This window comes from Thunnus albacares, chromosome 6, assembly GCF_914725855.1.
Source record: "Thunnus albacares chromosome 6, fThuAlb1.1, whole genome shotgun sequence".
NCBI lineage: Eukaryota > Metazoa > Chordata > Actinopteri > Scombriformes > Scombridae > Thunnus > Thunnus albacares.
In genome coordinates this window covers 22,485,852-22,497,196 of record NC_058111.1, presented here as the reverse complement: position 1 = coordinate 22,497,196, position 11,345 = coordinate 22,485,852, and the positions used below count along the sequence as shown (strand labels likewise).

The 11,345-nt window shown below is 38.5% G+C and overlaps 1 protein-coding gene across 13 annotated transcripts in view; it reads left to right on the top strand.

The window, feature by feature from the left end:
* Positions 1–11,345, top strand: part of mecom (MDS1 and EVI1 complex locus) — a 148,881-nt gene that overhangs the window by 1,208 nt on the left and 136,328 nt on the right. For 12 of the 13 annotated variants that reach the window (XM_044354985.1, XM_044354981.1, XM_044354979.1 and 9 more), the window contains exon 1: positions 7,351–7,646. In XM_044354985.1, the coding sequence (XP_044210920.1) occupies positions 7,610–7,646 (37 nt within the window). In that variant the 5' untranslated portion in view covers positions 7,351–7,609. Of the gene's footprint in view, positions 1–1,238; positions 1,347–7,350; positions 7,647–11,345 lie in introns of those variants that run through there. The other variant, XM_044354986.1, reaches the window with a different exon arrangement.

Below are 11,345 nucleotides of genomic sequence, written 5' to 3'. Positions count from 1 at the left end.
GTTATGATCTGTAATGTTATAATGTTTGCCCAAGTAGTAGAAAAGCAAAGGTGTTGCTTATAACATTAATAAAGGCTCAGTTGACCCTTCTCACAACAGACATTTTGACTTGTCAAAGCAGGAAAAGCACAAGTGGACTTAATAAGATTAATGATGGCTTCATTCCATTTAGGTGAGCCAATTCCAGTGCTGTGGTATTGTGCATGCTCAATCACTGACTACTGGGTCAATTAATGGAATGGAGCCACCGTTAATGTTATTATTTACACCTGTGCTTTTCCTGCTTTGATTTATAGATTGATTTTATTTTATTTATGGATTAACAGACACAAAAAACAAAAATCCAAAGTAGAACATGTTCAAGTGAAACACTCATTTCCAACTTAGTCCCAACATGTGAAAAGACTAAGAAACTTAAAGAAGCACAAGACATTCAACATAAAAACCAAGCAATGCAATCATTAAATCCAAAAACACATCACCACAATTTAAGAAATAAAAAGGAATAGCTCCCATATCAAAATACAAGGACAGCTAAAGCAACAATATTATTGCAGATTTCATTATAAATCTTTGACCCTATTCCATAAATAAGTCCTAACCTGACTTCTAAAAGCCTCTGTCATTTTAAAAACTGGATGTATAGCGGAAGGCTGTTTCAAAACATAACACCAGTGTAAAGGTGACTTCTGGCTACATTATTCACTCGAGGCACTTTACGTGAACAAGCACTGCTATTATACTGTGGTTATGCTGCATATGGAGCATTGTTGTCTGAGAACACAAGTATTGAGGAGCATAACCTTTGATAATATTGTACATGTGATGCAGCTTCTGTTGTTCTACTCTGAGCTGCACTGGCAGCAGTCCTACATTTCTGAATTTGTCACTACCAACATGAGTTTGAGGGGATGCATTTAATAAATACTGAATAATATTATTTTGCTTCACAGGCAAAATAATATTGACAAGTCAAAAAGTCTGCTATAAAAAGGGTCTTTCCACTTGTCAAATGAAACAGCTACATTGAATTCAGCCATCATTAATTTGACTGTTTACAGCTGTGATTTTCCTACTGTGATATTTCAAAATGTCTGACGTTTGTTGACATGAACCACAACCTCAGTTTGGCACCCAGCTGGTAGTATGGCAATGACATGACAACTACATTTTTGGTTTAGATTTTGATATTGATTTATTTTTTTTACCCTGTGTCTGTGCATTTATAAACAGTACAGTGTCACTGGCCTCTGGAAAAAACGGTGCTCTCCGCTGCATTCCCTCCTGCGGGCACTTTTCATTCACACACCATTCCTCTGTTGTCCTGTTGGAGTTTCTTCAGATAGGTAAGTAAGACAAATTGTAAAATGTTCTTGTATGGGTCCCTTAAAAGGGGTCTTGTCAGGATGTAATCTAAGTTAAAAAAAAATGAAAATGTTTGAATGTACTCACCCTCATGTCTGTAAGAAAAATTAACTTTGTATGGCCACAGAACACCATAGCTATATGCTTCACGACATTGTTAAACAACTGTAACTCAAGTTGCCTGACATGCTCCCAAACTGTATAGGTTTGTACACTCTCAGAAGTGACTTCTCCTGTTCGCTAACCGGTCCTTATGCGGACAGAACATGGCTCTAGGTGTCAGCCTCTTTCATGGAGAAGGGGTCTGATGGAGGATCATGGTAGTGTCAGTCCAAGTGAGACAGCATGTGGTCTTCCAGCTTCCCCTCAGATTTTCGTAGAGAGGAGTGCAGTGCAGGAATATCACAGTACGGGACTGACCTTGTTGATTGATATCTCTGAGGGCTTCAGTGGCAGAGACATTGATAAGGATTATCTCGTATCCTGGGGAGCCTCTAAATTTAGCCTGTATGTATACTGAAAATGCACAAAGTGTTGATTTCTATCTGTCTGTTTCAAGTTCAAAGGAGCTGGGCTGTAAGCAGTCAACTGCAGGCTACTTACATGTTATTGACTGGTTATCTCTCTATGTGTCCTAAGCATCCCATCCATCTGTATGTTTCTTTAATTGCCCTGCAACCGGGAACTTGACAAGGATCCCGTTGTGTGCTGTTACTGGAAATGGTGATAAATAAACCTGATTGACCATCCCATTGATTACATGTCACATCTCTCTGTTGACGGGACGGGAGCAACGGGAACATCACATGAAATTGATGGGGATGAGTTTGTATCATGAGACATGCGTGTGTGTGTGTGTGTGTGTGTGTGTGTGTGTTTGTGTGCGCGTGTAGGTAAGATCCTCTCATCAAGCAGCCCTTAGAGATAAATATGTCCATGGCCAACACCAGCCCTTATCAATACTACTTTCACAAATTGTCTCAGGGGCGCATCGTAATCTGTCTCCCATACTGGATACTGAGTCCAGAAGCGGTTGTTAAAATGCACTTTACTTCAGTACAAGTCAGGACTGGTCATTAATCATTCACATGTTGCCTTCTGAGTTTATTCATTTGATCCACACCAGGTCTTAAAATGATGAAACCCACAGCAAATCAGTTAGGCCTGCTTGTACTACATACAGTGATAACATGAGGATTCACAATGTGGCTGCATGATTAATAATGATGATAATAATAATGATAACTTTATTTGTATAGCACCTTTCATACAAGAAATGCAGCTCAAAGTGCTTTACAACAAAAATTACATGACAAGGACATAAAAGAACATAAAAGCATGTAGAAAAAAGAAAAAACATTGATGTAACATAAGATGGAAAATACAATTAAAAGTAATAAAATGTGATAAGAACAAGTTAAAGCATAGAATGTATAATTAAAATATAATATTTTAAAAGTGCAGCAGAGAGCAAGTGCAAAGCTATTTCAATGCTTGGGTAAAGAGAGGTTTTAAGCTTTCTTTTGAAAGTATCTAGCCAGCTGGCTTCCCTGATATCTATTGGCAGTGTATTCCATAGTTTGGGGGCGTAATTGACAAAGGCTGCGTCACCGATCTTCTTTCGGGTGTTGCTTGGACAACTGTCTGTTGATTCATCTTGATAGGATTACTTCGACTGAAGTTTGAATACTGCTTGACTACAAAACTCATCACAATGTCGCTCTAATCGTTTCCACAGTAAATCTCAAACACTGAATGATAATATCCACTAGAGGGCGGTATAGTATAAAGAATTTCCAACAACAAGCTCGTCTTTTCACATGGACTCAACCTCATGCAATAAGCAGAGCAAGCACTGATTAAGAACCGTATCACATTAAGCGGTCTCGTTGCTTCGTGTTTAACGATCTTTCTGATTTTTACTATGTGGAAAAATGCAAATAAACATTGTTTAAATAGTTTTGTGGCTTGGCTGTGTTGGAAAAACTATAGTCCTCTGTCGCCTTATTCAACCATCCGCAAATAAAAGTAAGATATCTTAGAATAGACCTCACAGATTTTTGTTTTTGCGAGTAAAAAAAAAGAAGATTAAAAAAAGACCACATTTCTGCTGAATAACATTACACTGCGTTGGTGTTTCGACAGAATAATTATGACCTCATTAAGTGTGATATAGAATTTACAGAAATGTGGGTCTAAATTATTTGAATTCGTCATAGGAAAAACAGCATTACACCAAATGATACAAAAATGCATTAATGTCACAGGATTTTGTAAACTCATGTCTAATTTCCACAAAAAATGAACATTAGGTTTATGTGCTTGATTTTTTTCTTCCGATCGTTGCACGCTTTTTGATTTTGAAATTATCTTTAAAAATGTCGTGGCTATAAAAGTTATTAGTGTTTTATGTCTTTATTATTTATTTATTCATTTTTGGTTTAACATTTAGGAACCATTTGCTTTGAAATTGACAAGGCGTTTTTATTCACTTCGGGGTCGTTCTCATTTTTATTAATCTGATGTTGAAAAGACAAAATACAATTACATCTAATAAATTAAATCAAATGTAGCCTATATGTTGAAGATTTGGTTTGTCAGTACTTCCTCTTTTAGTCTTTTTGTTTCATGTTGTCTGCTGTAAAAGTACTTCTTTTTATTGTATTAGGAATAATATGAAGAGGGAGTCTTTCTCCGTCAGATATGATTTCATTGCATTAGCTGTTCAGTGAAAGCTTTCACTGCATTTGATTGGGTCGATAATTCTCCACACAGGGGCAGCACGCACTGTGTCAAATAAAACGTTTCAGATTTTCACACTACAACAAAAAGCAGGAAGAGCAAGAAATCATTGCAATATTATATTTACCAGATAGGCCTAGATATGATAAATAGTCTAAATAAATTGTAAAAGTAAAGCTGACCATATGTTCTTAATATTTGTCTAAAATTCAGTAGGACAGCAAAGCAGTAGAAATGGCTAAAATTCAAATAGACAAAATGTGGGCCTATACAATTGGGCCTTTTTTATTGCATGAGAAACCTTATTAATAATTACTGTATATGTCTGTCTCTTTTTTTATTATTATTGTTATGATTTATGATGGTTATTATTATTATTATTATTATTATTATTATTATTATTATTATTAAATGTAGGCCTACCCTATTTGTACCTTAAACGGAAGGTCAAATGAAAGATTTCTGATTGGATGTCTGTTGTTTTGAATTATTCTAGGTATGCATTAACTAAGTTAACATCACAGAATATAAACATCCTAATTTTACATCTTTTATTTTGTTTTATTAAACACGTTTGGCTAGACAAAGCAGTGATAAATATCTCTGTTGATCACTTGATTGATTACCTTGCTCAAAGGTCACGCGGGCGCTGGTAATTTCCTTGTGCCGGAGGCCCCCTTTTCACTTTTAGTCTGCCTCTACAGCCCCCAATAGCCTACAGATTATGTTATTTTTTAACCCCTTAACAGCTGAATCCGCTATTACTGTAATACAGCAAAATCTATCAGAGCATTTGTGTTTAATGAAGCTTTTTACATTTTAAACAATATTGAATTTGACTCGTTTTTTTAAACCGATATTTGAATGTGCATCAAAGAGCAGAAGTGAGGCAATCTTTTAGTTTATACTTGCAACTGTGGGGGGCTCGAACCCAATTAATTTCTAATAATTACAACCCACGGGGCTGCGGGGATCTCTGCGCCGCTCCGCCCTGCCACCGGGTTCAGCGTATCATAATAAAATATGTATAGAGAGAGTGCTTCACAGGAGAGAAGAGACCAAGGAAGAGTGAGTTATTGCGGTGAATGAAAACTGTTTCCATTTAGGCTAATTGAGCGCGCCGCCTGAAGCTCTTGGTGTGTGTGTGTGTGTGTGTGTGTGTGTGTGTGTGTGTGTGTGTGTGTGTGTGTGTGTGTGAGAGAGAGAGAGAGAGAGCGTGCGCGTGTGTGTGCGCGCGCGTACGTGCTTACGCGCTGCGCGCTACCCTCCAGACACGGTGTATAGGCGCAACCCACTTAATAGCACCATTTATGTCATTACAGTAGAGGTAGAGTGAGGTACAACCACAATAAAGTATCAGTGTTAACCTCTCTTTACTAGGCTATTTAAATGAGAAATAACGAATTTAGGATGTCCCAGTTTAGTTTAGTTTAGTTTAGTTTAGTTTAGTCTACTTTTTGGACACGTCTTAAAACTGTCAACTTGATGAGAAAATCCCTGTGTGAATAAGTGGCACACAAAACTATTGGGCTGTTGTTTGCCCTATTGTGCAGAAATTACATCTTATATATTTTTCATTTGCCACTCTGCACAGAAACTCGACGCATGCTTTTTCTCAGAGATGATTAAAATCGTGCAGTAATACATTGGAGATCAGTGTGGTCGGTATGGTTTTCTAATTGCTCACAGTGCAGAAAGAGAGAGTGAGCGGGAGAGTTTTTATCTACGTTAAAATTGGCCTTGCCTATAGGCTATTACCATATGGCATGCTTTGGTTTTGGTCTGCCCTTATAGTCGATTTTTCCCCCCGTGACATGGCATGATGTCACGACTTCAATCAGTTTCAACACACTATGGAATCGATAGCACGAGTTCACAACCCATTAAAGAGTTCATCTGCAAGGTCAGCATGATCTCATGCGGATCTAATTAATTGCCAATTACCTTAATTATACGCTGTCTCTATTTGGGAACAAATATGCAACACCTTTATGATATGCACGCGTGGACTGGTGTGTGGGTCATGTCTTTACAGTATTTTTTCCCATAAGAATGGTTTCTTTAGGTAGATGGTAACAAAACATGATTTGCTGGTTGTTGTTTTTTTTTTTTTTTTGTATGTGGCTGGCACTCTATTTCTCTGATATATGACTCAGTATCTAAATATGCCTTTATAAAATGTTTATGTGATAACAGCAGACATGCAATGATTTTATTGACTTTTAGTGCCTGGATGGCATGCATTTATGAGTGTGGCCTTTTTCTTAAAATCCAGAGCGAAAAAAGTTGATTCAAACATTATTCCACCCGCTGAGATGAAGGTTTGGACAAAAGTCTTTTTTTTTTCTTTTCTTTCTTGATGGAGCCGTTCTCCTTCCAAGTGAATTCAAGTGAAAACATCCGTTTCGAGCCTTCAGCAATTACCAAGTGATGAAATGTACGCACTGCAACAGAAACGTCTCAAACGGGCATTAATACTAAGCACTTAACATATTAATAATTGTCAGCACAAAGAGAGAGAGAGAGAGAGAGAGAGAGAAAACCTGGGCACTCTCATATTAGAGCTGTCAGTCGGGTGCCCAAGCGAGAGAGGGAGGGGGGAAGGAGGGGGGGGAGTTTTTCATTCATTTTCCAGTGCTCGGTATAATAGTAAAAACACAATTAAAATATAAAAACCTTTAATGACTACACCCAGCGTTGGTAATTTAAGTGAACATTGATTAATGTGACTTCATTTGAAGAGAATAGGTGCGCAGTAAGGATTGAGAATAAGAATCGTTATAATTAATGTCTTCAGCACTCGGTGGATCCGGGGTGCTGAATGCACTGCAAAAAATATCCATATTAACAGAGAATTTCATTTCGTGATCAACCTAAAAAAAACTTTATTTTATTTAAAAATGACAGTCTCTATCTATTGCATAACGTAGAGCATGTCATTTTGGTTTGTAGAGTTTTCTTTAATCTGAATAATTCTGTAGTGTGTTGCCTTTTCCTGCTTTATTTTAAGATGGCTTTTGTCTCGAGAAAACTCCTGAAACAAGTCAATACTGAGCCGGGAGCATCTCAATCACAAAGTTTTCTCACGTGTTTAATAAACCACAAAACACGACTGAATCTGAGGCAACAACAGCATTGGACTTTTTTTTTTTCTTTTTTTGCAGTGTGCCCCTCTCTCTCTCTCTCTCTCTCTCCCTCTCTCTCTCTCTCTCTCTCAGCGATCGTTTGAAAATCTAACACGAAAAAGGAGATGTCCACGATTCACCCATCTTGACCAGATCAGGTTAATATCAAAGTGATAAATCGTCCCAAACTTTTTCTGGCACTTGCTGCCGGCAGATTTGGGACTGTGCGCATGTGCGAAGGTGTCCAGACTGACAATGCTGGAGAGATAGCGCGTTTGGATTGAGAAACCCAGAGAAAAAGGACAGAGAAAAAACAAAAAGGAGGAAAAAAGATCCAAGAAAAAATCCAAACAAACCCACGCCGAGAGACTGGCACCATGAGGTCCAAAGGCAGGGCACGGAAACTGGCCACGAGTAGGTGCAACATCCCTTTCTTTTTTTTTTCCTTTTAAAACATGCCATCTTATATACCTATAGACTGTCGCTGTTATCACTGCGTCTATTAATAGTTTCTGTTGCGATTTCATTTCCATCAGAAATCCATAATCCTCACTTTCACTTGTAAAGAGTGACAAAACGGTGATGTTGTCGCGAGTGTAAAAAAAAAAGAAAAAAAATCAGCGCTGTCACACGAAAAGTCTAAACTTTAAAGTTGAGGGAGCGATGGGGGAACTTTCTGCGAGGCGTCCGCTCCAGTATTGGAATCGCTCGTTGCATGTAGTGGGCGCTGTAGTGTATGGTAGGTTAAAAAATCCCATGTCCTGTGCATCGGCAGTTGTATTGCAATCGCTGCACACTGCTGCTGTGGGCTGCTGGTCACTTCAATTTTCGGGGAGCAACTTGGAAATGGCAGGTTGAAGGAGAGAAATAAGGAGAAAACGAGGATTTAGACAGGCATGGTAAATGTTTCAGTAAAGGAGATCTTGTTTAATCCTGTTTGTGAATGTGAGTCATGCAGTTAATTCTTATCAATAAGTAATGTGTGCTGATTGTTAAATTATATGGCTCTTTGAAAAAAAAAAGCCTACTTGTTTGATGTTTTAAGTCTTTTGATGCGATTGTTACAGTTTACAGACTTTTGGTTTCGTGTAATTTGATTATTGCAGGACGCAAGCTTCTTACTCCACTGTTAAAAATTAATTTAGAATAAAATGATTAATCAAAATATTCAATGAGGTTGATTAAACCGAGTGTATTATTGAAACGCTCTTGTCATTAAATCGATTTAATTACGTGGACGCAATCAACTATAAGAATTTATGCAAGGAGATGATGGATATAGTTATTCATGCATTGATTTGCTTCAATAAATTATCAAGGATTATATCTTTTTTTTTCTAAAGCTGTTTCAATCAAGCTCTAGTCCACATGTTATAGTTACATTTTCTATTAGTGTTTAGTAAATTCTGTGCTGTGTTGCCTTTTATTTGGGGTTTGACTCTTACTTTTAATTGTTGAGGAACTGTAAACAGCGCACCACTGATATAGAATTGCAATACAGATTTATTATTATTATTATTATTATTATTAGTGGTAGTATTAGTATTTGGAGAAAACTAAGGAGAGGGTTCAAAACAAGAAAGTCAGCAGTGTAATAGTTCAGGCCTTCGATATTTTGGTGGTTGCATGATTTTATATAAAGGAGGTTATGATTTTCATGAGTTTCAGTCAGCTCCAATGTTTACATCGTGTTTTGAATACAGACCTGTATTTAGTTTATGTACAGCTAAATAAACTGAATAAAACAATATTGTGTAGCTGCAACATACTGTACGTCTAAAATGATTTAGACAGTGAAAGCTAATAAGCAGCAGGCTGTGGAGAAGTTATTACATGTGGTCAGTTAACGGTTACTATTTAATACAATATAATACCGACGTCCGGATGAAGTTCAATAAACATATCAAGTGTATATTACTATTTTAATGTGATCCTGTAAATATTTAGAAAATATTGTGATATGCAGTAAGGATAAAGGTGCACACACACACACACCACCACCACCATCATCATCATCATCATCATCAACAGGAGAGACAACATTTGTTTTTCTTTGTAGCGTTCTTCCAGGTCTCTCTTGACAGTGAAACACAACACTTTTTTTTCTTTTTTTCCTCATTTCTTTTTCATTTTTTTTTTAGAATACAGTTTTTATTACTGTGCATAGAAACGCACCCAAAGGGGAAGAGGCAACAACCACACCAACCTCCCTCCTTATTTGCAAACAATTAAAGTCATTCTGAGAATATTGGAAGGAAAGTTGGTCCTGTATTTAAAGATCATTATTATTATTCTGGAGTTGGAAGAGGAGGCTTTCTACATCTTAAGTGAGAATGGGAGAATGTTCTGTGTCCCCGGAGGAGCGGGCCCGCTCTGGCCCCCAGCCAGGTCTGCACAGTGTCAACAGTGAATATTTAAATTCCCAGACCCCTCATAAGGGCTCTGCTGGTAAATGCGTTCAGTGTGTGCCTCCCGCCTGTCCGGAGAAGTCGTGTTAAAACGGGCATGTACGGGGCCTCCTTGCAGAACAGTCTTGTGATAAAAAAGGGGGTGGATGTAATAGAGGGGGTGATGGAGAGGTGGTAAACGTAAGAGTGATTGATGGAGGCTGACTGATTAGTCCGCGCGTCCAGATGTAATGTGGTGTGCCACAAAAACTCGCTTTTGCTTCCCAACTAAGTATAGACAAGGCGTGCAGGCCGCACCCCGTGGTGAATTGTGGGCTACAGAAAGATTGGGGAGGGGGGTGATCCAAAATGGGGAGGGGGGGCGGATGATCCAAACTAGCTTGTTGTAGACCTAATTAAAGGTCCACTTAGCGTATTTGTGTCTCAATAAAATCCCATGATTAGGTGTTTTGATGTCTTTGATAATTTGTTAGAAATAATCAAAATGATGATTAATCTCGTATGACCAAATTAGAGGAATTTGGGGATTTACAGACCTCTAGCATGTAAATCTACATTCTGGAAAAATATAGACATGAAGGAAAAGTTCCGTGAATATTATTTGGAAGCTAAACAAGTAGCAATGGAGCGTTCAAAAGCAGTTTGTGTCCCAAGGCACACACGTGTGCACTTGATAATCATTTTTCACATTTAACACAATATTTTGTCAGTCATCACTCATTGATCCTCATGTCTCCAGTCATAGGCTGTCACTTTTTAAATGCATATCTTACAAATTGACGCCCTTATTGGCACGCGAGAAGTTGCGTGGGCGCGTGCGTGTGAGAGGGGGGGGGGGGGAGAGAGAGAGAGAGAGGGAGAGGGAGAGAGAGGCAGGCCTCGCGCGCCTCGGTGTCTCGCAGTCTGTCAGCGCCTCTCCTCTCCGGAGCTGAGAAGTGCGTCGTCCTCCTCACATTGTGCAATGGGCCATGCATCTCGCGTTTGTCTGGCGGAGCTCATTAAAACGGTTAATAGATCGGCCCATTTAAAAGGTGAGAGGGAGCGGGCCGGCGCGAGGAAAGTGAAATAGAGACCCCATTAAACAGCCCTTGTTGTCCCGAAGCGGCGCTCTTTGCCTGCGCTCCGCTTGGTGCCAAAGCTCCGTATACAAATGTCCCATATCTCCTTCAGTAATGGACTGGGTCAAGAATCATTGGGGCCCATGGCAGAGGTTACTCCTCTACGTGTTCTTGCGCTTATGTTAATCGTTGCTTTGAACTTCTGATGCGCATAAATTACCATTCAGTGATTCAGTCAAACAAAATCATTTGTTTTAAAGTTGTACTTTTTCTTGCATTAGGCCCAGTATGACAACTCACAGGTCTACTACCACGAGTTAATGAAAAGAGGCACATAATAAAACAAATCAGGGCAGATGACTACAGTCAAGTTCTCCATAAACAATCCCAAAACGAGTTGATTTAAATTGGAAACAAAAGTAATTACTTCACATCACTGGCAGGTCCAATTTTTTAAAAATATCTGTTATTTATTTTTAGGCCTCAGTGCAACATTCAATAACTTGCTCATGATTTTTTTTTTGTCCAGTCTGTGTTTGCTTTAGATGAACGTTTGTGTGTGAAATGCCCATTGAACTTGAAGAAACACTTGCACTTGTAGACATGAAATACCTGTTGTGTGAATAGGTGTAAAAGGTTTCTGTCAG